The sequence below is a fragment of the Aspergillus japonicus genome, assembly GCF_003184785.1.
Source record: "Aspergillus japonicus CBS 114.51 unplaced genomic scaffold BO86scaffold_1, whole genome shotgun sequence".
Lineage (NCBI taxonomy): Eukaryota > Fungi > Ascomycota > Eurotiomycetes > Eurotiales > Aspergillaceae > Aspergillus > Aspergillus japonicus.
The window spans coordinates 1,201,385-1,226,068 of NW_020291638.1; the positions used below are offsets into that span (position 1 = coordinate 1,201,385).

At 53.6% G+C, this 24,684-nt stretch overlaps 8 protein-coding genes across 8 annotated transcripts; 3 read left to right on the plus strand and 5 right to left on the minus strand.

The window, feature by feature from the left end:
* The first annotated feature begins 1,786 nt into the window (after positions 1–1,786).
* Positions 1,787–2,353, plus strand: BO86DRAFT_384736 (uncharacterized protein). Its single transcript, XM_025670948.1, has 3 exons — positions 1,787–1,943; positions 2,105–2,169; positions 2,255–2,353. Exons 1-3 carry the CDS (start codon positions 1,794–1,796, stop codon positions 2,298–2,300), a joined length of 261 nt encoding a protein of 86 aa, XP_025533569.1. The 5' UTR covers positions 1,787–1,793; the 3' UTR covers positions 2,301–2,353.
* Positions 2,354–2,964: 611 nt separating this feature from the next.
* Positions 2,965–4,353, minus strand: BO86DRAFT_300172 (putative C2H2 finger domain protein; the record flags this gene model as incomplete). Its single annotated transcript, XM_025667448.1, has 4 exons — positions 2,965–3,235; positions 3,319–3,662; positions 3,795–4,040; positions 4,123–4,353. Coding segments are annotated over 4 exons (1,092 nt in total), but the record flags the coding sequence as incomplete, so codon positions are not given.
* An 891-nt stretch (positions 4,354–5,244) lies between these two features.
* Positions 5,245–6,055, minus strand: cyn1 (putative cyanate hydratase). The gene is made up of 3 exons (XM_025670949.1): positions 5,946–6,055; positions 5,413–5,852; positions 5,245–5,354 (listed from the first exon to the last, which is right to left on the minus strand). Exons 1-3 carry the CDS (start codon positions 5,964–5,966, stop codon positions 5,333–5,335), a joined length of 483 nt encoding a protein of 160 aa, XP_025533571.1. The 5' UTR covers positions 5,967–6,055; the 3' UTR covers positions 5,245–5,332.
* Positions 6,056–7,699: 1,644 nt separating this feature from the next.
* pld2 (putative phospholipase D (PLD)) lies at positions 7,700–12,360 on the plus strand. The gene is made up of 5 exons (XM_025670950.1): positions 7,700–8,255; positions 8,321–8,717; positions 8,777–8,920; positions 8,977–11,561; positions 11,611–12,360. The coding sequence occupies exons 1-5, from the start codon at positions 8,091–8,093 to the stop codon at positions 12,292–12,294; spliced, it is 3,975 nt and encodes a 1,324-aa protein (XP_025533572.1). The 5' UTR covers positions 7,700–8,090; the 3' UTR covers positions 12,295–12,360.
* A 3,389-nt stretch (positions 12,361–15,749) lies between these two features.
* BO86DRAFT_405647 (uncharacterized protein) lies at positions 15,750–18,244 on the minus strand. The gene is made up of 3 exons (XM_025674109.1): positions 17,934–18,244; positions 17,547–17,853; positions 15,750–17,491 (listed from the first exon to the last, which is right to left on the minus strand). Exons 1-3 carry the CDS (start codon positions 18,229–18,231, stop codon positions 15,787–15,789), a joined length of 2,310 nt encoding a protein of 769 aa, XP_025533573.1. The 5' UTR covers positions 18,232–18,244; the 3' UTR covers positions 15,750–15,786.
* Positions 18,245–19,057: 813 nt separating this feature from the next.
* Positions 19,058–21,204, minus strand: BO86DRAFT_300211 (putative glucan 1,4-alpha-glucosidase; the record flags this gene model as incomplete). Its single annotated transcript, XM_025667449.1, has 5 exons — positions 19,058–19,738; positions 19,791–20,428; positions 20,486–20,582; positions 20,633–20,919; positions 20,976–21,204. The coding sequence occupies 5 exons, from the start codon at positions 21,202–21,204 to the stop codon at positions 19,058–19,060; spliced, it is 1,932 nt and encodes a 643-aa protein (XP_025533574.1).
* A 49-nt stretch (positions 21,205–21,253) lies between these two features.
* Positions 21,254–21,931, plus strand: BO86DRAFT_8427 (uncharacterized protein). The gene has a single exon (XM_025677732.1). It carries the CDS (start codon positions 21,376–21,378, stop codon positions 21,718–21,720), a length of 345 nt encoding a protein of 114 aa, XP_025533575.1. The 5' UTR covers positions 21,254–21,375; the 3' UTR covers positions 21,721–21,931.
* A 640-nt stretch (positions 21,932–22,571) lies between these two features.
* BO86DRAFT_414746 (uncharacterized protein) lies at positions 22,572–24,670 on the minus strand (the record flags this gene model as incomplete). The annotated part of the gene is made up of 2 exons (XM_025674867.1): positions 22,572–23,678; positions 23,729–24,670. The coding sequence occupies 2 exons, from the start codon at positions 24,668–24,670 to the stop codon at positions 22,572–22,574; spliced, it is 2,049 nt and encodes a 682-aa protein (XP_025533576.1).
* Between the last annotated feature and the right edge of the window lie 14 nt (positions 24,671–24,684).

The window sequence follows — 24,684 nt, forward strand, 5'->3', positions numbered from 1 at the left end:
TCCCCTGATTGAGAGATGATGACTGGCAGAATCCAGACCAGTCGATAGAGGACTGGTGTTTCATCCACAGACATGAGTCTGGCGCGCGGCTTCCGGCCCCAACCGCGCTAATGTCCGTTGTCGCATTCGGGGTGACAACGGCTAGCATCTCGGTTTTCAAGGCGCTACATAGCAGTTTTGCAGTTGGTTGTGATGGTCAACTTTCCCACTCTTCCTAATTTACACCCAATATCCCGAAACCCAGAACCCTGGGCGCCAAAGGGAGACTTTCTTTGCCGTACGTATCAAGCAGGTTTGCCGCGCAAGCGGTGTGTGGCTTTGACTCCGAGGCCGCGCCCCGAGGCACACAGCCACACGTTAGAGAGCGACGAGAGCCTATCCAATTCCCAAAACTGGGAGCGAAAAATAGCCGAATTACCGATGGTTGCCTCGACGGGGTCGGTCACTTTGGGTTCATTAACTTAGGCCCTGAGATTCACCATAGTCAAATTTTTCCAGGGCTAGTTCTTTAGAGCTCGGGGTCACCGCAACGGTAATTTGAGGGTTCAACCATGCGCAACCAATGATCGCGTAGCAGGGAGGGGGAAATGTTTCTGCCTCCAGAGGGTCCAGTCGCCCAGTCACCCAGAGAGAAAGCAATGCAAGGGGACGGATCCATTCGGTTCTGCTGATCCGGGGTTCATTTTTTGGGGGGGGGGGGATTCTCGAATGATTCCACCATCATTTAAGAAAGTGGTTTCAGGAACCCTTCAGCCACAGGATAGGCACCCTTCAATCATCACTTTTGCTAAGAATAGCACGTTCGTTGTTTGCACGACGTGCCCCCCCAAGAATATCCCACGAAAAGCTTTTCATCAACCTCGGAAGCTTGACGGGGGGGGAGTTTTGCTTAGGACCGGCAATAGTGGTTCTTGGCATCGCTCGGCGGAAAAGCCCGGGCGGCGGGGGAAAACAAAAACGAATACGGGCGAAAAATTGAGGCTAGGCAGCCTGATTTATTTTCCTGGCCTGGCCTCGTTGATCCGAAGAAGGGGGGGGGTTGGCGGTCTTGGCGGTTGAGGAGAGTGGAGCTTGGATGGTTGGCTGCGAATCGGGTAGAGTTTTGGCGGGAGGAGGAGGGAGTGATCGGCTGTTGTTCTGGTCAAATGCAGGTGGGAGGTGTGTGTGTGTGTGTACCTAGTAATTTCAGTGCATGATCATCTGGTACTAGCGTTGATGCATGGTCTCTCCTTCGGGCGGACTGGCTGGATACTCATAGTTCAGTAATTGATTTCTAAGTTTAGAGAGGAAGCATCGTTAGATGCTGGTGCTGGGGATTCCGTACGAATCCCATGACATTGCCTGAAAAAGTGCAGTGCCCTGCCCTGCCCTGCCCCACCGATAGAAACGCAAGCGCGGCAGGGCTGAGCCGCTGACGTGGAGCATCTCGTGGCTGTGACTGGCTGTTTCGGGCACAGTACGAAGGATCTGTACCGGTACCGTACTGTACTCGATACGCTCAACTACTGCCCGCGACACCGTGGAGTCCCTGGGCCCGCCCTCCAGGGCTGGAGACGGACCCCTGACCCATTGAAACTAACCTACCTAGACAGACCATTGACAGTGAACCTTGAAAGAGTCTCCAACATAAATACCCTTGCAGTGCCCGTGTCAGCTTATCCCCATCTCATCTCACACTCACTCACACACACTCTCTCTCTGTGTTTATCTCTACAGACTATTGACAAGAAACCTACAAAGTACAATTCCTACACCTCCCACCACTAAACCAAACCCCCGCCCTCCGGATCAAAATGTTCAACCTCTTCAAGTCCACCAAAGAATCCACCCCCGCCGAGGCCGGCGCGCCCACCTGGAACCCCAACACGGCCACCATGATGACCATGCAGCAGCCCTCGAGCCCCCAGGCTCCGTCCACCGAGCGCGTCGTCACCGAGCAGCCCGTGCGTTGTTGCCCTTTCCTTTGCCCTTTCCTTTGCCCTTGTCCTTGCTCTTGCCCTTGTCCTTGCTCTTGCCCTTGTCCTTGCGCCTGTCTCTTTCCCCGCATCGCGCAGCCCATGATCCACTCCCAGAAAACCAAGCTAATGACAACTATGGTCTGCAGTCCACCCAAGAACAAATGCACATGAACCTCCGCGGCGGCGGTGCCGGCGGCGTGTGCTGTGGCGTGTACGTTTCCCTTTCCCCTCTCCCATCAGAACAGCCTGAGGCCTGGACGAGCCACTGAAACGAAAGCTAACGCTGTTGGAAATAGGTGCGCGGGATTGATGTGCTTCGAGTGCTGTGAGGAGTGTTGCTAGATTTGAGGAGCTTTGGGGATTCGACGGGGCCGAGAGGGGTGGGATTGTCTTCGATATGCGCGAGATGAGAGGGTGTTCGATGCGATAGACAATGATTCGATGAAATTGACGAAGGGAAGGCTAGCGGGCGGGGATCGAGGTTGCGCTCGGGTTGGATATACAGGTTGTTGTTGTTGTTGTTGAGGTTCCTGTGGTGTTGATGTTTATACCCCCACCTGTTTTTTTTACACGTTCGATATGGGTTATGAGAGATATCTTTTATGCTATTCGCACTTTTGTTGGGGTTTGGCTCGGAGGGAGATTTGATTGGGTTGTTTGGGGTCACTAAGTACTGCTGTAGATATGCTGTGCTGTAGGTATGCGGGTGCCGTGGAGAGTAGATGTTTTTTTTTTTTTTTGCTGAGGTGATGAGATATTGAAAGACAAAGGAGATAAGGAACCGATGCGAAATAAGCAGATGAAAGACAGACTGCAAATGAGATACATGCTAATGATTTTGTAAATGCATATCAGGATGGGGCGGGAAACAAGACCAAGTGGAAATCAGAAATGAGAAAACAACAGCGCAAAGTGTCAATTCCAGACCCAACTCTCCCTCCGAGTGCAAGCGTCCTGAGAATAAATAATGGACAGCGCAAACTACAATTCAAACCACCCGCCATGATCACCAGACGGGGCTCTTGAATGTGTAGCTCGTATCGATCCCAGCAAGAGTCGTCTCGTTGTCCGGCTCGTACAGCGGCTCCACGTTGCCGGCTTCATACCTGATAGTGCCATCCTGGAGTGTGCCGGCGACGCGGACCACCCCGCCGGTCAACTGATCCAGGACCTGATGGTAGGCGGACCCGGAGGCCACGCTGCAGCGAGTGCTTCCGGTCTCCATATGCGCGACGAGGTCCGACGAGCGTTTGAAGTTGCGGAAGCATCGGGGACATCTGTTGGTGCCGGAGTGGTTAGTCTTGTCCCAGCAAAGGGACAGGGTGGGGTGAAGGGGAGAGAAAGATAAGATCTCACTCACCCCAGTGGTTTCTTATCACGCATCTCCTCGATGATGTGCGTCTCGAAATCCTCCACCCGCTTGTAGCTCACACGGCAGTGACAGACGTAGCGTGTGCGGCACATGTTCAGGAACTTGCTCGAGTCCCAGCCCGGGGTGATCTTCTGGAGGATCTCGCCGGCCGAGGCGACCGGCTTGCCGAACAGGCTCCACTCCATTGTCTGGTCTTGTTCGAGCTCGGTGGCTGTGGGCAGCGGGACGAGCGCACGGTCGCTGGCGTCGGCGTCGGCCTCGTTCAGCGAGAGTCGCGACATCGCGGTCGCCATGCTCTTCTCTGTCATGTTAGAGGGCGAGGAGGGGATACCCTGCTGCTCCTGCAGCTGATGTCGCGGGCAGGGAGAGTCCAACGCCGCCATTCCTGCACTAGGGCTGGGTGGGGTCCTGGTGGGCGATCCCGCCTCGGGGGTTTTGTTCTTTGAGCCCCTCTTGGGGCTGACGGGAGACTTCAGCGGAGTCCCATCCAGCATGACACCGCCGTCGTCGTTGTCGATATCCTCGGGCCGGATGGGCCGGTCGCCGTCCAGGATCTCGGCGATCATCAGGCGGGTTTCCTGCTGCTGGAGCAGGCGCTCCCGTGGGATTCTGCGACATCCGTTGCTCTCGATGTGCTGCATCAGCGCGCTGGCGGATTTGAAGGTGGTGGTGCAGCCGCGACATTTGATGGTCTGTTCGGCTCGATGGTTCTGTTGCCGATAAGGCTTGTGTCAGTGCTTGGGCTGCCTCGTTCTCGCTCTTTCATGGCCGGAAGCTTTTCTTGTCACTTACCTGACGAATGTGGACGTCCCGGCCCCCCGAGCTGCGGAATTCCAGGCCGCAGACGGGGCACACGATGTGCTTGACGCTGGTGATCTTGTGGAGCAGCAAGCGTTCTTCATCCGGGAAATCCTCGTCGCACCGCTCGCAGTACTCGTGCTCGGTGATCTTGTGAATGTCCATGTCTCGTTTGCTGGGGAAGTGCTTGCCGCACTTGGCGTACGTGCAGGAGACTCTGGTGGGCTCGGGAGGTTTTGCGCTTGAGGGTGTTGCTGCAGTTTCGACTTTGGCAGACGGTTGGGTGGTAGGAAGTTGTGTGGAGGCAGGCTCGGCGATGGGACGACTGGTGGGGTCACGGCCTCTGGTGGTAGAGCCTGCAGCTGGGCGACCTATTGCGCTGGTAGGTTTCGCAGCAGGAGGCTTTGCGCGAGAGGGTTCTGGGACAAAACGACGAGGAGTCAAGGGTTTGGCTGCAGCAGAGGGACCTGTGTGAGATGATTCAGCCCCTGGCTGGTTTGTTTGCGATGGACCTGACCTACTGGGCTTTCCACCGGGTTTCACTACAGGAGCAGGACCAGCGCGAGGGCCACCTTTGATGGGACGACCATCATCAGGGCCTCCTGTGCGAGAAGGTCCAGCAGTAACACGGCCTGCATTGACGGGGCCTGCTCCTGAGCGAGTGACACCGTAACGGCCGGTGCTGGCGCTGGCCACCTTGGAGGGACCTGCCTGGTGATCTGGACGAGCGGACATTCTGGATACTTCTGAGAACACACCGAGTTCGAAAGAGGAAGATGGGAAGGTAGGCCACAATGCCCGTAGACAAGGAGTCGAGAGTTTAAAGTGAGATCTTTGATATCACTATCTAATAAGATAGGAGTAGGAACAAAGATGACAGATGAAAGGAATGAGGCATCTGGAGGGATCAGGACAGAAGGTTGAGGAAGTTGCAAGGTGGGTCAGTCAATGGGGTGGATGCGCAAGGAATGCGTGTTATATAGACCATCCTCACTTCACTACAGCACACGCCCAATCTGGCGGGTGAAGGTAGGTGCCCAGTGTTGTTCGACGCCGGCTGTGAATTCTTCACTTTGCGCATTACCACTACACATACATAGAAATGAAAGTCATGCGCAGGAACAGATGAACAATCGCATCTCTTTCAAATACTATTTACATGCATTTCAATCACTACCGCCTCCCTAAACTCACATAATCATACCTAGAACCGCGAGAAAGGCAACCTATCGTAGTTTCAGTTAGCAAGTCTCATGCAAGAATTGCACAATCCATTCAACAAACCATTTTCCTCTCAACGTGATAACAGCCCAGTTGTTTCCGGCCTCGTCCGTCTCCTTCTCGACCTTAGTCGAAAACGAGATGGCGCTCATGATCCCATCCCCAAACTTCTCGTTCAGAACAGCCTTGTACGCGTACCCGTAGTTCTGCACAATCTCATACAGTCGGTAGATCAGCGGCTCCTTGGGCGGCATCTCGACCGAGCGGCCGCGATCCGGGAAGCCGCTGAGCTGCTCTTCCAGACGGTCGCGGGGAATGTCCAGGAGGGCGGACAGCTTGTCGATGTCTTCGGGGGATGCCTTGGCCTGGCCGTAGAAAAGGGCGGCCGCGGCAACCTCGTTGCGACCGATGTGCTCGGCGATCTGCTCGAAGCTCAGCTTCTTGGATGCCTTGGCCTTGAACAGCGTCTCGGAGGCGGAGGGGAGGTAGGGGTGCTGGGAAACCTGGTGATGCGCCGGTGATTAGTACGTGCGGGAATGGCTTCCTTGGTGGAACGAACGTCATCGACGTCGTCGGTTCTGTCCGGGCTTACTCACGTCGAGGGTCGCGAGAGACATTGTGATGTTAGTTTGGGGTCACGACTGATTAGATGAGGTTCTTTGGGGATAGGTCTCAGAGGGTCAATGGTAGCAGGGCAGGATAACACAGCAAGTTGTCAAGATATGGGCCGATGTCATTCTTAAATAATTGTTGCTGCGCTGCGTTCTCCAACTGCGGTGCGGGGTCCGTCTGCTGCGGGGGCTTGTCAGTGAGGGGCAGCGCTTGCTGCTATTCCAGGGAGAACTTTAGGTTTTGACACGACATGACAGCGAAGATCTTATCTACACCGTGGTTATATCTGGACTTTTGTATTACAGCTAGCCATCTTGATATTTTTGTTTTTGTATCTCCTTGTCAGAGACGTTGATCCGAATTACACCTGAAGAAATTCAACAGCGTTTGCTGTTCCATACCGGTGCGGGGTTGCTCTCCATCCGACGATACCGAGGTGCAATCGAAACAATGACGCCATTCTCAATGTGTGTTACCTTTTGGGTGCCCTTTTGCTGCCACAAGTCGCAAAATTTGAGTACTTTATGTTCTGGGTCACTAGCACCTACTTTCCCTCAGTAGACTCTTGCTTTCAATTTGGGTCCTGATGAACAATAATGAGAATATATCTTGCACAATATTCAACAAAAAGACCCCGACAAATGTACGTTTAACAGTGCCCCAAAGCCCCGGATATCATCGGAAACTCCTTTGCAGTGAGCTGTGCTCTTTCTTGTTCCAAGCCCCTTATACTGGGATTGAAATGCCAGACATACTGAGAAAATCTTCAAGAATCTGGTTTGGTCATTGTTCTGGCATGCCTTGTACATTTCCTCATTGCTCAATGAATAATCCTTCTTGCTCGCTACTTCCCCAAGACGGAACACATTATATTCTTCTGCCTCTCCCGGTAGAGTTGACTGCTACTAGTCCAGACATCGAATGGCAGGACTGCAACTTCACCTGATAGCAAATGAGCCCTCCACGCTCAGCAAAAATTGGCCCACAGATCGGGTGCGATGTCATGCATGCAACACCCTTTTCCTGCTAGACTTCTTGAGCAATATATCCAATCTAGCGCCCTCGAGGGGTCCTCATCGCGAAGACCTTGCGGAGAAGTTCGAGCAAAATCTGGCGGTGCACTCCAGAACGATGAGGGTCGAAGGAGTTTGCGCTAATGAAGAAGTGGATCCGACCGCGGAAAGCTGGTTGTTGTCCGACTTGCAGATGGTCGGATAGTCGCGGATTCACAGCATCAAATCATCTTAGAAAGCACTGCTCAGTTTTGTGAAAGCTGCATTTGAACAGTGTGAGACATTTGGATTTGGTCTCGTTAAGGAGTATATGACCGCATATTCTACTGTCGTTATACCCAAGCAAGTGGATCATGTCTCAGGATTGGCGACAACAGGACCGCGTTATTCCCGTGTGCCAAGATCGCCCAGGACTCGAGCGTTCTAGCTCAACATTCTTAGCGCTCTCAGCGTAAATGTTGAATGGTCTTGCGCGACGCAATGCTCAGGATGCGCGATGCGGTGTGGCAGAGCCACATAAGCCACAGTCAACAGAGGGGCTGGAAGCACCGTATCATGCGTCATCAGAGGCTGTCAGGTAAGGTCCGTACGGCTGTTGTTTCAAGCTAACTGGGGATTCCCCGCCATGATTGCCGGCACAGCCACACTGCAGCGATCTAGAAAGGTGAGATGCATCGCCCCCGCCCTGCAAGGCAACACTCGATGTTTGTGGTTAACATAGGACAGCGACAGGAAAATGTGTAGACAGATAATGTCGAAAAATAGCCACCATGGCGCGCAGAGAACATTTGCACCAGTGAAATACCACCCCCCAACAGTGGCCGAGCAGAAGGGAACACAAACAAACCAACCCAGGCAGTGGAAGTGGATAAGCTGGACTGGCGGGGCCGGTCTTACCGTCGTGGTTTAGCCCCGTATTCCCCTAAACCGTACTCTGTATTCCTCCAGGCTGCCTCAGATGATCCCCTCCCCCCTCCACCCTCCCCCACCCTCCGTGCGACTACATAATAATAACAACTATCCTTTCCCCCTCGTGGCAGTCAGCATTCTTCCTTATTTCTGTCTATTGTTACACCATCTACCCTGCTCTCATATCCAGGTTCAACTGTCGTCCCCATGTCCCAACGTGAGGAAGACCTGGCCTATGGCCACTACTACGGCGACTCAGCGCGGGGCACATCCGGCGATACCGCGAGGGGATTTGTCGGCGACACTTTTCAGAAATTGAAGGAAACCTACAAGAGCCATCAGCAGCAGGGCAGTACCAGCAACTCACAGCAGGTAAATCAGGAATCTCAGGCACGGCACCGTTTTCAACGTACTGACCACTGAGTTATTGACCCCAGAGCCAGAGCCAGTACCACCAAACCCAGTCTCAGACCCAAGGTTCCGCCCAGCAATACCCGCCGTCGTACGGAAACACCAGCCCGCAACAGTACCAGCACCAGCAGTCCACCTATCACCAGCAAACCCAGAAACCCCAGAAGCAGGACAAGCTCTCCGGATTGTTCGGGAAACTGGAGAACCTCGGGAATGAGTTCGCACAGAAGATCGGAACTGCCTTGGACCCCCAGGCTTATGAGCAGTATGGATCGACCAAGCCACAGACGCAGAACCGGTTTGGGAGTTTTGCACCAGAACGTCAGGGCAATGAGGTCAAATGGCATGTTGATGGATGTGCATACTTCTATGCTGTCTCCAAGGCCTTGGAGAGTGCGAAGGAGTATATCTGGATTTTGGACTGTAAGCTTCTGGAAGTGTCAGTCGCGAGTTGATGGACGTTTGACTGACGTGAAAACCAGGGTGGCTGTCGCCAGAACTTTATCTGAGACGTCCTCCAGCAAAGAACGAGCAGTATCGACTGGATCGGATGCTGCTGGCTGCTGCGCAGCGAGGCGTTCGCGTCAACATTATTGTCTACAAGGAGGTGACTCAGGCATTGACACGTATGTTCCAAACGGGTACCGTACGCTAGGTCATCATAGCTAACTCAGAATCACAGTTTCATCCCATCACACAAAGCATCATCTGGAGGATCTCCATCAGAACATCTCGGTGTTCCGTCACCCCGACCATCTCCCCGATCGTCAGGAGCTGGAAGCTTCTATCGCATCTTCCCTTCAGAACCTGTCATTAGATGCAGGCAATCTGGCTAAGATGTCCGCGGATACCATCAAGGGAATTTATGGTATGCACGAAGATGTCATCCTTTACTGGGCCCACCACGAGAAGCTTTGCCTTATTGATGGTCGCGTGGCATTCATGGGTGGCTTGGATATGTGCTTCGGCCGTTGGGACACCAACCAGCACGCCCTCGCCGATGTTCATGGCCAGGACTTGAACGAAATTGTCTTCCCTGGTCAGGATTACAATAACGCTAGAGTGCTTGACTTCCAGGATGTAGCCAACTGGGAGAAGAATCAGTTGGATCGGAAGAAGACCTCCCGCATGGGTTGGTCAGACATCTCAGTCAGCTTGCATGGACAGGTCGTCGAAGATCTGAGACGTCACTTTGTCGAGCGCTGGAACTTCATCTATGACCTCAAGTACTACTCGCGCAACAACCCCAGATACGTAAAGCTGAACTTGTACGGCCGACCTACCTCTTCTATGGGCCCCCAACAAGGTCAGCAGCAGGGCCAACAGCAGGGCCAACAGCAGGGTCAGCAGCAGGGTCAGCAGCAGGGTCAGCAGCAGGGTCAGCAGCAGGGTCAGCAGCAGGGTCAGCAGCAGGGTCAGCAGCAGGGGCCAACTCAGCAGCCTGCAGCGCCGAACCAGGGACCTTCCACTCCTAGCTGGCAGCAGACATTCACGGCCCAGCCCGGGGCTCTGCCGACCAGCCCAAGCCCTTCCACTCCTAGCTGGCAACAACATGCCGCATCTCCCCAGCCCGCTGCACAATCCAGCAATGTTCAGTCATCTGGCGCCGGCAGCCAGGCAACCCCTACCTGGCAGCAACAAGCTCATCAGCAGCAAGGCCCTCAGCAGACTGCTTCCTATGGCGGTAGCGCTCAGCCTGCCACTCCAAGCACCCCTGGTTGGCAGCAACAGCAGCAGCAGCCCACATCTCCTCAAGCTGGTGCTTATTCTGGCAATATCCAGCATGCTCAAAGCTGGCAGCAACAGCCCGAGTCTCATCCAAGTGGCTACCAGGCTACCTCGCCCCACCCCAGCTCTCAGGCAGATTCCAACTGGCAGCAACAGGCTCCGCCCGCCTACACACCGAACCAGGCGTATACACCAAGTCACGATGAGAAGCACCAATATACTTACACTGGTGATTCGTTCCCTCCGCCCCCCCCTGGGCCTCCTTCAAGCCAGGCCGCTACATCAGCCCAGCAGCAGAGCTATGGCCAGCCTCAGGATCAGACATACTCTCACCAGCAGAACTACACACAACCTCAAGGTCAAGCATACTCTCAACAGCAGACTTCCACCCAGCCTCAGAGTCAGCAGACCTACACACAATCTCAAGGTCAAGCATACCCGCAACAGCAGACTCCCAACCAGCCCCAGAGTCAAGCTTATCCTCACCAACAGACCCAACCTCAATCTCAATACCAGTCATACTCTCCAAGCCAAGGTCAAAATCAGGCTTACCCGCCTCCCCCTACTCAAGAGGGTCAGCACTCGCAAACCCGCGGTCTCCACGACTACCACAGCGGAGGTCATGCATACGGCGACTCCGAGAGAGGTTTCAACTTCCGTGGTATCAAGGAGAACCTCACAGGCTACGGCAATGTTCTTCGTGGTGAACTGGCTGGCCAAATTCATCATTACCAGGATCGTATAAACTATCGTCCAGGTGCTCAGCCACGCGGGAACATGACTTGTCAGATCGTGCGCAGTGCTTCCAAGTGGAGCAACGGAACGCCTACTGAGCATTCCATCGCCGACGCGTACGCAGCTATCATCCGTAACAGTCAGCATTTCGTTTACATCGAAAACCAGTTCTTCATTACTGCAACTGGTGATGCTCAGAAGCCCGTTCAGAACAAGATCGGAGCCGCGATTGTTGAGCGTATTCTTCGTGCTGCACGAGCGGGCGAGAAGTACAAGATTGTTGTTGTTCTTCCATCCGTTCCCTGCTTTGCGGGAGACCTGAGCGATGAATCTACTCTGGGCACTCGGGCCATCATGGAGTTCCAGTATAACTGCATCAACCGTGGAGGCAGTAGTATCATGGAACTGATTGCCAAAGAAGGATATAACCCGATGGATTACATCCGGTTCTACAACCTGCGCAACTACGACCGAATTAATGTCAGCGGCCCATTGCTTGAGGCGGAGAACAGGAGTGGTGTGAACTACGAGGAAGCCCGCAAGGAGCACGACCTGACCACAGCTGGCCCGGGTGGCTATGGACCGGGTGCTCCTCGCGCGGCCTTTGACACCACCGCCCCTTACCAACAGTACCAGCAGGCTGCTCAACAGGTCTCTAGCACCAAGTCTGCCCCTGGTCGGTGGGATAGCGTCAGCGAATGTTACATGTTGAATGGTACAGATATCCGCAACGTGCCGTGGGAAGGACCTGCAGAGGCTGAAATCGACGCATTTGTCACCGAAGAACTTTACATCCATTCCAAGGTAAGTGTTAATTATGATTGTGTGAACGCCCAAGTTGACGGAAGTGTAGGTTATGATTGCCGACGATCGGGTTGCTATCGTTGGATCTGCCAACTTGAACGATCGCTCCCAGCTGGGTGATCACGACTCTGAGATTGCCATCGTGATTGAAGACTACACCCCTATTCAGTCCCGCATGAACGGTCAGCCATGGAGCGCGAGTCGATTTGCCGCTTCTCTCCGGAGATACCTGTTCCGTAAGCACCTTGGCCTCTTGCCACCGCAGGATCCAGAACGTCCCGACGCCAACTTCGAGCCCGTGGGTGTACCAAACACATTCGATGCCGACTCTCCAGAAAGCCAGATTGTGGCCGACCCATTGGCGGACACAATGCATAGCATGTGGAATACTCGGGCCAGAACGAACACTGAGGTGTTCCGGAAGGTCTTTCACTCGGTTCCTGATGACCAAGTCCGGAACTGGGCCACCTACAAGGAATTCTATGGATACTACTTCCACAACGCAGACAAGCAGGCATATGGCAAGGACGACTCCCAGCCTGCTCGGTACGAATACGGACATGTGGTACGGGATGACTTCCCTCCGGGCCCTGAGGGTGTCAAGCAGGTGAAAGAGCTGCTCAGTCAGGTCAAGGGAACGCTGGTTGAAATGCCTTTGATGTTCCTGATCGAGGAGGATGTTGCCAAGGAAGGGCTGACACTGAACGAATTGACGGAGCCGATTTACACCTGAAGGAGTAATCTCGTTCAATCTTTTGGTTATGGCTTAGCAGCAATGAAATTGGATGTTTCTTTATTATTCTGTGTTTTGTGGGCCGATCCAAAGTTGTAAGCAAAAGGTGGTTAGTATTGTTGTTGAAGAACAATAGGAAGGGACGGATGCTGATTCGGCGCCGTCCCGGATTTCCTCGATTTCCTCCACGCGTGGCACTTGCAAACTCAACCCCACGAGGTTGCCACAATCATGGTGATCCATGATCCATGTCAGATTCAGTTTGTCGGCCGATGGTTTTCAACGGCACATTGATATGGATACATACAATCGACTGCTCCAGACTTGTCCAGGCACAACTACGACCACTTCAAGACCAACCACAGCGCTCGCTGGCTTCGTGCAGCCACCGTCTCTCCACATTCCCTTATTCAGCACGTCAAACAAGAAGAAAGAACGAGATGTAGCCTCGGTTCCAGAACCGAAAAGCCAGTGCGATCCTTATCTCGATTCTACATGCCGACACTAACCCTGTCATTGGCCCATTATTAGAACAATATGAAGATCTAATCCCTGTCCTACCAGACATCCTCAACGGACCCAAACCATACATCCCAGTCGCCTCGAAAACGTTCTTTCTACTTCGTCCCCATGTGATGCCTTCATGAAAGCTTTTTCGAACGCATGCTGAAGTTTACCGACAAGAAGAAAGAAAGTATCACAGGAACGAGGCTGAATCCCTCGCCCTAGGCTGCCCTTTCATTCGTACCTGCCGAGACCGTCCTCCTACTTTCTCAATTGCCATTGGTCCCCTGTTTGATATCAAAGATGGAGTACAGATTCTCATTCACAAGGTCTGCGAATTGATATCTGCCAGAAAATCTATAAAAACCCCTTCGAATCCTCTCCAAGATTGCTTCTTTTTCTCTCCATCCGCAAGTTTTATTACAAGCAAAACAAAAACAAATTCGATCTTTCGATCATCACTTCAATCATTCAAAATGGCCCCCGTCGAGATTGTCAAGGAAACCACCACCCGCGGTATGTCCTCTCACATGAGCTGCCTTGTCATGGCTTTGCACTTTTGATTCTTATTTCTTAATCCCACGTCACAAGGTTCAGAACGTTGGCTAATATCAAGTATAGGCGCCTCCCCCGGCGGCGGCTGCACTGTCATGTAAATGACTCCCCTGAGATAGCCTGGAGCTTCCTCTCACTTTCCACCTGAACGCACCAATCTATCGTTTCGGTCCAGAATCAATATTCCAATATCTCTCAGCTTTTGTCCATCTCGAATAAGGAATTCCCCTTCCCAACCCGCAACATGACTTATCTCATACACATCAACGCTATATATTTTGATTCATCATAAACTCCAACTACTCAACTCACGCTGCTTTCGTCGTCCCCGAAAACCTATGGCCCGCGACAAAACACCAAAAACAACAGCCGGTCCTGGTGCCGTTGCGCCTAAACGGGGTTCAGGTCTAGTGGAGGGCAAAAGTAGATTTCCCTGAAGTTCCAGTCACGACGTCGGTTCCCACCTTTCTTTGGGAAGGTGTGGGACTCTGGAACCACCTCTGGGAGATCAATCACCATCTTATCCGGATTCCATTCTTTCGCTTTTTTCTTTACAACTCCGCCTCGGGGTTTCCTTGTTCGAGAAATGATATACTACGCTTGCGTGTGTCTTGGATGGGAGATGGGGGAGCTTTTGGGGCTGGAAGGCTTTAGATTAGGAGAGGGAATCGGGAAGATTTGGGTTCTTGTTTATCTAGAGTCGTGTTGCGGTCTTTGTGTATTCTGGTTGGTCTATACTTCTTGGAAAACCCTCTCTGAATTGGATACGATGTGCGTGGGCTGGGTTTTTGGTTTTTTGAATATACTTAACGATGAGTGAGTTGGGTTAGATATAGTCTCTCGGAATATATGTTGGCTGGCTCACTTGAATGTGTTCGTGGAGTTTGGATAAGTTGTAGAATGAGGCTGTAGGTCTAGTGTAATTGAGTCGAACTCCTACAAAACCTCTGTTCAGATCTTGATAACGCACTGTTATAAAAGCAAAACCAGGATCTCCAAGGCTTCTATGTCCACTCATACCTTGGGTACATATTACCTGTAGGAAGAGAGAACCGTCATTTCAGTTGGCTACTCAAGTGAACCCAGGTCTTAGGCTCAGATACACGTGATTCTCGATCATGGTGTCCGAGGGGAAAGCATCAGGCAACAGGAAGACAAGTACCGCACAGGAACCATCAACCACCAAATTCCCGCCTAAAGCATGGAAAGACTCTCGTCCCATTCCACTTCAAACCAACAACCGGTACCCCATCCCCAACTCTCAATCAACAATCCACAGCACAACTGCCTTACAATAACCAATGTTAACAGCTTAGTCAAACAATGCAATTCCCAATCCCAAAGCCCACACTCCCACACCCAGCACCCCAACCGCCCAAGACCCAGGCCTAAACGCCCCCACCCCCTGCGCCCCGGAATCCACACTCCCCGGACTTGGCGTAGGCGTAGGTGTAGGTGTAGGTGTAGATTTATTCCCAGAATTCCCAGAATCACCACGACCATCATCTCCACCAACCACACTCCCATCCCCCATTACGATGCACACGGGTCCACCGCACAGAGACACGCCCGGTAGGGAAACCCCCACCGTGTCGCCGTCGCAGATCACAAACGACCCTCACGAACTGCAAGGTCCTCGCCTCTTTACCCCCCGTATCCGACTTTTCACCAAGTCCGTCCCAGTGCTGGATCATGTACTGAGCACTAGGGTACTTTTGGAAAAAAAGCTATACGAGCCTCACGAGACGAGTTCTTTGAGCCAAGCTAAGCCCCCAACGCTCGCTCGCTTCTCGGGAAGGAGGATCCGAGTTCAGGTTCAAAGTTGCTTTGGTCTGGTGCACCAATGGACCGGTGGCTCGTGTTCCCTGCCCCGGCTGCTAAGCTCATCCAAGCACTGGACCGTTTCCAGGCTGCTTGGTTCTTGCTTGGACTGTCTTCGTACGGAGGGGGAGTCACTATATGGTAGCAAGGAATATTGGTGGGTTGCTGCGACAGCGCGACGATGGTTTGCATGGGACTTGACCTGACTGTTAGATTGCGTGGCGGAGAGAGAGAGAGAGCTATCAGGCTTCTTGAGGAAGAGTTGGTGTAGGGGCAGGAGTAGGCATGGCCGGGTGCGAGAGTGGAGAGGGTTGGGATGGCAGGCTCGTGTGGATTTCTAGTATTAACCGCGTATGCTTTCACCAGAGCGACAAGGGGATTGAGGACTTAGTCAATTGATATAGAGACGCTTAACAGTATCTTCCGGAGAAAGGGGCACAAGTAACAGGATACAGGACTATTGTTGCAGTTCTAGTACATACACTCACAAGTACAACAAGTACAGTATACCTCACCCCACCTCCCCACCAACACAAAGGCCTTCACCCAAAGCCTTCCTTTGCAAACCTGTCAATCCCCTATCTACATACCAACATCAACTCTAGAATCAAATCAAACCACCCCCCGCACACTCAACCGCCCCACAACCGTCCGCACCAACGAATTCGTCTCCCCGCCAAACACCCCGGCCTCCAGCCGCCCGACCTCCCGCTCAATCTGCTCCTCCATATCCCGCAGAAATTCCCGGGTGGCGGCCAACACCCCCGAATCGCGGAGCAGGTGCAGCAGCCCTGGGACACTCATCGGCGGCGGGACAGGGCTACCGCACGGTCCGAAGCTCTGGCCGGCGTGATTGATGCCCGTTGAAGAGGGACAGGAGCAAGAGGAAGCAGCAGACGTAGGGGAAGGAGGACAGGCGCACGGCGAGGGGCTGGCTCCGCGAGAGGATGAACAGCCCGAGAAAGAACCCGCGGACGATGAACCAGCAGTCGCAGCAGAAGAGGACAGCAGCGCGGTGATCTGCGCACGGCACTCGGGCCGCGTGTTCAGGAGTCGGATGATGGGGTACGAGTAGCTGTATCCTCCTATCGTGCTTTCCATTCCATGTTTGTTGGCAGCAGTGGTGCTGGTCGGGGTGGAGGATTCGGTGGTGAAGAAGAGGTACTCCTCGCGAATGCGGACGAACCGCGCAAGAAGGTTGGTGAGGTAGAGGAGGGAGTCGCTGCGGTTCAGGAACTTGGGATCGCTGGCGCTGCTGCTGTGGGGATGGCATGGGGATGGGGGGGGAGGGGCACACCGGGACTGCGATTGCAGCAGTCGGACCAGGATGGAGAAGAGTGCCCCCGTGGTGTCGTCGATTAGGCCTAGATATTCAAGCTCGGTGGGGGTGTGGTGCGTGAACTTCCAGTTCAGGGCCCAGCTTTGGCCGGTGAAGAGTCTGGTGAGGCCTTCGGTTAGAATTGCGGTGGCTTGCGGGGGGTTGCTGAGAAGGTGGGGGTGGTGCTGGACGGATTGCAGGGCGTGGGTGAAGGCGTAGTAGGCGCTGTTGGTGGCCTGTGCGGTCCCGAAGACGATGTGGGTGGCCGGGCTGCTGTGGCGGGTGGTGCTCGCGGTGAAGATGTCCCAGAGGACGAGGGTGGCGTTGTGGAGGTTGGTGAAGATGGTCTGGATGTGTTGGAGGGAGGGTTCCGGCGCGCGGGCCCAGCAGTTCAGTGCTGCCGGGAGCATGTTCAGGATTGCGGTGGTCGGGGTGGAGGCGATGGAGCTGATGTAGGTGGTCGGAGCGGTCAGCACGGTGGTGTCGTTGGTCTTGCTCTCAAGACTGCTGTGGTGGAGTCGGTAGCTGAGTTGAGGAGAGCAAGGACGATCGATGAGGGTGGTGGTAGACGAGGCGCTGGTCCAGTCGGGCTTGCCGCAGTTGCTAGTATTGCTGAAGCAAGGCGACGACTGATTCGCCCGCCAGTAGTTGTAGCTGGCCATCGCCGCTCCCACGGCCTCGATCCAGCGGTGCAGGCGGATCGACTCCGTCGGGTGTTGCCAGGAGAATCGGTCCTTGAGGGACAGGAAACGGCCCTCGAGCTCAACAATATTTCTTCTGACCTTCTCGCGTGCTGCGTCGACAGATAACCCCTCCACGCGAACAAAGCAGTCGATGATATTGCGCCCGGCCTTATGATCTGCGCACGCAGTCCAGCTCCAGTACTCATCGTTCAAGGCGAGACACTCGTCCGCGACGTCCTTGATCTCGTGGAGAAGCATGTGGTCCACGTGCGAGAGATGGACACCGATGGCGAATTCCAAGATCGGCCAGAAGGCTCTATACAACGCATCAGTCATCACACATTCAACCCTCGCGGAATTGATCCACTTACTCGAAAGCAAACTTCTTCTTGCAGTCCAGTGGAGTCGGAGCTCGAACAATCGCCTTCCGATACACCTCGAGCAGATGCACCCCGTGCTCGCACTCAGCCCGGCAAACATCCGAGAAGATCTCCGAAATGACCTGCTGCAGGCGATGATGGTGGTGGTGGCGATGGTGGTGAGGACGATCCCCTCCCAGACTCTTCTCACACGATCCCGAGCACGAGCAGGACGAGGAGGCCGAGAATTGCTCGATGCACCGGTTCAAGAGCTCAAAGCCCTCGTGTCGATTATGGGTTCCGAATCGATGGCAGAGGTCTACTAGTCCATCAGCATTTCCTCCTAACGCCATACAGCATACATGGCATGAAGAAGACAGAAAAGGAGAGGGGTTTTACCATCAAGCAATCGCGCCATCTCAGCCAAACACGCCGCCGTCGCCAGTCTGTCCGGCTGCGCCTCAGGGATGATCATGACAAGTGGGTTCTCTCGCTGTCCGAAGCGAGTCGCCGATGTCGACCCGGGATAATTGGTTCCGACATCGAAATGGCAGTTCCACTTGCATACAAAGTCCTGGGCTGCTTTGGTGGCAACCTCGCTGTAGCGGTTCACGCGGATGGGGAGAGAGGTGAAGGCGCCGGCTTTGCGCGCTTCGAACTCACTGATTACCGAGGAGCAGGCGTGGTAGTTGTCCATTGTGAGAAGAAATGATGCAGACTGCAAGCGAAGAAGATCAACAAAGGTGAAAGAGAAAAAGATTACAAGAAAGAGAAGGCAAAAAAAGTGATGGTTCGGACAAGAGCTGGGATCGCAAGATGCTGTTGGGAGTGCTTGCATTTATATGCTGTGTCTCGACCCAGCCCCCAGCTCGTACGGTGCGCCACACTCTTCCTCTTGAATTGCATGGATTGTCGGTGTATGGGCGGCGATTGCAATGCTTTGATGCATGGCTGTAAGATAAGTGCAATATCTTGTCCAAAACGGTAATACCGGGATCGTAGTTCCATGGGACAGATCAGATGCGGAGCGGTGCCTTGCTCATTGCATGCGGGTTTGCATACATATCACCTCATGCATACCGCTTCGAAAAGGAAACTCGTATCTTGATTCATTTGTGGAGTGGCAAGTCACGATATTCGAGCAATATCTTCCGAGCGAGGGCTCTGACCGGATTGCTGAATACTTTGCCTCCTGAGGCTGTTGGTTTCATAGCTAAGAATATCCGGGCTGGACGTGCCTGAAGGTAAATACCCCCCGGTGGCTGTGCTTTGGGTTGTTGTGGCATTTCTTTTTTCCCTCAAAAGTAATCGAGAGAAAGGCTGGCATTACTTCGCCTTCTAGTGAAAGGTGTCAGAACAGTTGAGAAGTTCAATCATGATCAAAGTCCAAGGATTAGAACATTGCATTTGACAAAGGATTAACACTAAGTCCCTGATGAAATCATCGGGCCGCCGTTGTTGAAGCTATATATATAGAGAACAAGCTTGTTGGTCCCTACAATCGAAGATTCCTTCAAGCTCGACTAACGCCAAGTATCACTCTCCGTGGCACTGCTCACTCCACAGCTCGAGGGAACGGTATAAGACCGGTTGGGGTCGCTCTCCCAGGTAATGGATCCATCTGTCTCCTTGCGAATGTACTTGTACTGGAAGGTAGTACCCGCGGGCAGGCTGATAGTGGCATACCACAGATTGTTGCTCGAGGTGTACTGACTGGCGCTCAGTGCGATTGCACTGCTGGTGTCCCAGCTGCCCAACTGAGAGATGGAGCCGGAAATATACACGTTCTCTCCGTAGGTGGTGGTAGCAATCACATCAAACGTCACTGCAACACTTGTAGGAGTGGAGCAGGCTGAGGTTGTTGTTGAAGTCTTGCTTGTGGTAGTGGTGGTGGTAGTGCTACCGCTGCCAGCCTTAGTGGTGGTAGTGGTGGTTCCAGTGCCAGCGCTACCGCTGGTCAAGGTGCTTGGCCAAGCAGTGTTGGTAGCGGTGCTGTAGGTACCAGTTGCAGAGGTTGCAGAGCACACGGATGGGACACTACTCGCGCTAGTCTCTCCCCAGGAAGGAGGCACAACCGAGTTGCGGCGCAAGTTGGCCGTCAGGACCGCAGCATAGGACCAGGTCAGGTCTCGGGCAGAGAGCTGGGTACCGTACGTCTTATCGTACTGCTCGGAAAGGGAGCCATTGGTCATAGCGTGAGACTCCTGCAAGATATCATCAGTAAGGCACTTTGAAACTTAGGGAAGAAGGACGTACAGCTACGCTCACGTATCCATCAGCATAGGTCTTGGCAGCGCTGATGATGGAGGTAAATGCGGAGCTGGAAGAGGAGTAGGTTCCAACCGCCGCGGAGCTGTACAGGTCTTGGAAAAAGGCCAGTGACGTGCTGGTGATGGTGATGGATCCAATACGGTTCCACTGATAGATAGCATCGTACAACTGCTCGGCAGCTGCAAGGGTGGTCAAAAACCAAGGGTTGCCGTTGTAGTACGAGTCCTCGGGGTAGCGGCCGACTGCAACCGCAGTACCCTCAGCAATGCCAGAATTGAGCGAGTAGACTGAGCGGAAAGAGTCAGTATAGACCTTGTGGTTGGCCAGCGCACGCGGTGAGCAAGGTTGGAAGGTCGTGTCATCGCAGCCTGCGGCGGGGTCAAAAGTGTGAATACTGGCGAGCACGGTGTTCGCGTCCTTGCCACTGCGGCCGCTGTTGGTGTTGGCAAGCATGTAGGAGCCAGTCCAGAAGCTCTGCATGAAGCACAAAATTTGCGGAGCCTGAGAATCGCACCAACTGCAAGACGAGCCAACACTCTTAGCAAAAGTGCTGCCTTCCACAAGTGCCCGATGTTGGACCGCAACAGTGAAGAACGAAGACCCATTAACTTCCTCCCACAGATCTGTATACTTTAAAGTTAGCGGTCATCGTCAGGCAAGGAGGGTTTGTGATGACTGACCGTAACCAGTCTGGTTCCAGTACTGAGCAACATAGGACAGATCATTGCGAACAATGGGCCAAATGATGTTCGTCGCGTAGGTGGAGTAGCCATTGTTCTGAGTATGTCAGTCAGTCAAGTCATTAGAAACTAGGCGACAGAACTTACAATCAGCCAGTTACCAAAGCCAATCAGAGCGGTCGCTCGCAACGCAGGGCCATCCCGCTGGGGACGGCCCCAGCTGCCAGTGTACGCCGTCTCGTCAACGTTGAATTTCGGTTCTCCAAGACCTGCTCCACCTGAGAGAGAACCAGACGGGTTGGAAACCGTCTGCAGGTAAGCCTGGGAACTGATATACTCCTCGATGACCGTCTGGAGACTCGATTCACCGTTGACGAAGAGATCAACGAGGATCTTCATGGTCAAAGCCGAGTCACGGGTCCAGGTGTAGTAGTCTGCGCACCCCTTGTTAGCGGACAGCCATACAACTAGGAAGAAAGTAGTTGCTCACAGTCCGGGTTGTCAGTGCTTGGACTAGCAATAACGATGCCAGACTTAGCACTTTTGGAGAACTCTCCGTCCGCGCCGATGTTGGCAAGAATGCCATCGAGGGCGACCGTGGTCTCAGATGCGAACCAGGAGTCGACACTGCCTGTAGCGCGAGCATTCAGCTGCGGGGCCGCAGCAGCCCAGGAGCTAAGAGCCAGCGCGCAAAGCGCATAGGAGACGCGCCGGATCATGGCGAAGCAAGGGAAACACGGGGATTATGAGTAGAACAGAGGATGAGACTGGAGTGACAAAAAAGAATCCCTAGACAGTGGGAAAGTCACTGCCTTTTATAGACCGCATGAGGCAGCAGTCCAGCACCGGGTGAGGGGGGGAAGTTCGACTCGACTGCATGTGAAGCGGATATGAACATGCATTGGCCACAGGCATCCAATCGCTTTGTCGGCAGCTGGCTTGTACCTTGTTGGACGAGGTGTGACCTGCATAAGCCCCTGCGCGGGCGTTCTGCACACTGTGACCAGCAGACCAGCTTCTCCGATGAGGTCAAATCCGGGGAGCCAAGTCCGTTTCCTCCAACGAGATGGCTTGGATTTCCCCGCAGAATCGCCGCCCCTGGCTCGGTTACGGCTTTTCTTCTCGGGGGGGTCAGGCCGTCAAGGAGTCAAAGTGGACGATTCATCACGGCAACCGCGTTAGTGAGGTCCACTAGTGGCACGCTAGACACAAGTCCGTCAGTCTGGATTCCTTGATGATGCTGCTGAATATTGTGAAGGAGGTGGGGAAGAGTCAAAAGGGCAATCGCTTACCTCGCTGGTGGGGAGACGCAGCGAAAGAACGAAGGGAAAAGAGGAAGACCTGCCTGGGCCGGAAATGAGGTATTAATCAAGATGGCTGCCGTCGACCAATGGAGATGATCGACCACCTTTCCTCCGCTGCTTGTCTTCATTTCCCCCTCCAACCAGTCTCGACATTCTGCACCCCTTGGGCTATCTAGCCAGCGCTGCGTCGGAATTCACAAGGACTCAACGAAGGCACTACTATAGACGATTGGGTGATCGAGAACAGAACTACCGAAACTTGCACTAAACCACGGGCCAAGAATACGCTGCAGGTCTACGGGTCGCTACCGTGTCGACTACAAGAAGCTAAGCACGGAATCCCACCGGAGAACTTAACTAGAGTGATGAGCCAAGATGGTCTGACAACTTGTGGTGCAATGCGGCCCAGCTGAAGCCCACTGCAGGGACTGAGCAAACCCCGTCCACCAATGCTCGGGCAAGAATGGACTTGCAATAATTCCAATACCTCTTGGATAAGGGCGACGACTACTCTCATCACACAAAGCCACGTCGTGGCTGGCTGGTAACGCACCAAAGTAGCGAGATGGCATCGACCTCTACGTCGTTACTCCTATACCTTTCTCCTTGTCCATTTCTTCCTACGGAATACCTCCCATGCGAATAATGGAATCCATCTATACACTATTCTCCTCGCCCGGGAGCGTCGAGCAGAAATCACCAAGCAAAGATCCGATTATAGACATACGGAGGCGTATATTCCGGCCGTATCCGATACTGTGAGTATGTACACTACTGATGACCTAAGGGGAGGTTTCCTTTCGGATCATATCCACCCGAGCTATATCATCAGCGCTGGGCTCAGGGAGTTCCGAGTTGTTCAGCACAAACGCCTCCCCAACCGCCTCTTCCACCTGCTCCAATGCATGGGAAACCAAGCCCACCGACCGTGCCATTCCGATTTGCATCAGGTCCTCACCCACCGCAGCTTCGATTTTGCCCTCACCCCCGTTGACCTTGAGGTCCGCCTCAAATGCATGGCACAGGGATTTGAGCGGCTCCAAAAAGCGGTTGCGGAAGTATATGTAGGTCTTTTCCAGCTGCAATTGACGGCGTAGGTTTGGTGACGAGACGACAAGGTAGTACAAACTGAGCGCCGCATGGATTGATGGTGTCAAGGTTTGCGAGAACTTGATCCACGATGCCACAAGGTCCGATGACACATTCATAAGCAAGGCGGATGAGTTGAAAAGTGAGGGAAATAACACAGAGAAATAATGCGGGTTAAGAAATATGCTTGACTCAGTCGGAACATCGGTCTCTGAAGCTTTGGATGCTTCCAAAATTCCGTCTTTCAGCCAGGCAATGGCGCTGTCTTTGACAGTCTGGAATCGATCATCCTCTAGAACTGTTCGGATTAGTTTGAAGCGGGCGATCTGCGAGGGATTGCTCTGAACAACTGTGCCCGGGATTCGTCGAACCGAACTGTAGTTTTGCCGGGCAGTACATGCCGTCAGGGATAGCACGAAATCGATGAACTCTTTTTCTGCGGCTGGTGGCTGGATTGGTTGCTGCATGGAGAAGACAGTCAAAGCAAGTAGTGAGTCGAGTAGCACTTGTGGTTGCCCAAAGGCCACCTCGTCAGGCGAGTTGTATCCTCCAACAAAGTTGCGGAAAATGCGCGCCAGGTCCGGGAAGACAGCAGTCGGGGTGACTCGGCCGGAGGAGAACAATTCCGCCGAGGCTGCCCGTGCTGCGAGGAGCAATAGGGAACCATGTCTTTCCAAAGGGATCTCGTCCGCTTTGCGAGGCGGCTCATCGAAATCCAGTGGCGGGGGCTGGTCGTCGGATGATTTCAAGGCGATTTCTAGCAGCTGCTTGTCACTAATACCGAAGTCGCGAGATAGTGCCTATGAATGTTAGCAACCAACGATCCCCAGGATTCGATCTCGGGCCGTACCGTGATCTTGGCAACGATTAAGTCTCGCTCCTTCAGTCGTTTGCTTTGGGCAAAGATGTCTGTCTGCGTCTGTTGGCTGGCCATTCGCAATCCGGGATGAAGTTTCTCTTGCAACCGGATTGTCCATGACATTCCGGGGTCAAGCGGGCCCGCAAAGCTGAGCAGGTACGATTTTAGAACTTCAAGCAGACCGAACTGTAGGAACCTCTGGACCAAGACCGCCTCGTTGTCAGTAGCCGGAGACGGCGATTGAACTTCAGCTTCCGGGTCCGGCGCAGAAGCTTCAGACAGGCGGACCACGCTGGATTCACTGGCTGCCCGGGGTGGCGGGGCCGGCCGTTTCGAAGGCGACACATCCCGAAAGAATTCCAACAAAGCAATTGTAGTTTCACTCGTGGGCATCAGTGTATATGCTTCGAGCAAGGCTTGCAGAGATGTGGCCAGGAATCGACTGGGTGACTTGGTCTGAATGCGAGAGTGCAACACCGACAACATGGAAACGAGCGCGTTGAATTGTAGGATATGGCGAGGCAGGGGCTTCGCTTCGTCGTCCGATTTGGGCTCCGATTCGCTGATCACATCTTGCGATGACTCCCCGTGCTGGTGAGATGATTCTGAGTCCGCATTTGTTCGTTCGACCTCGTCGTTCTCATCCTCGGCGGGTTGCAATTTCATCAAGGCATCCGAAACCCGTAGAATCACCTCTCTAGGATTTCCCAGGCGAGCGATATCATGCAGACAGTCCAAAGACTGAGGTAGCATAGGTATGAGCAGCTGGACCAGGTCCCAGCCGATATTGGTCGTCAGCACCTCATCCTGGAGGAGTTTATGCAGGGTAGGCAGACGGGCGGGGGTCAATTGGTATTCGAGCAACGTCAAGTAGGTCAGATAATCGGTCGCAGGAGGCAACGCTTGAACGAGAGGATCGTCTGCCTCAGCCATGGCGATAAACAGGG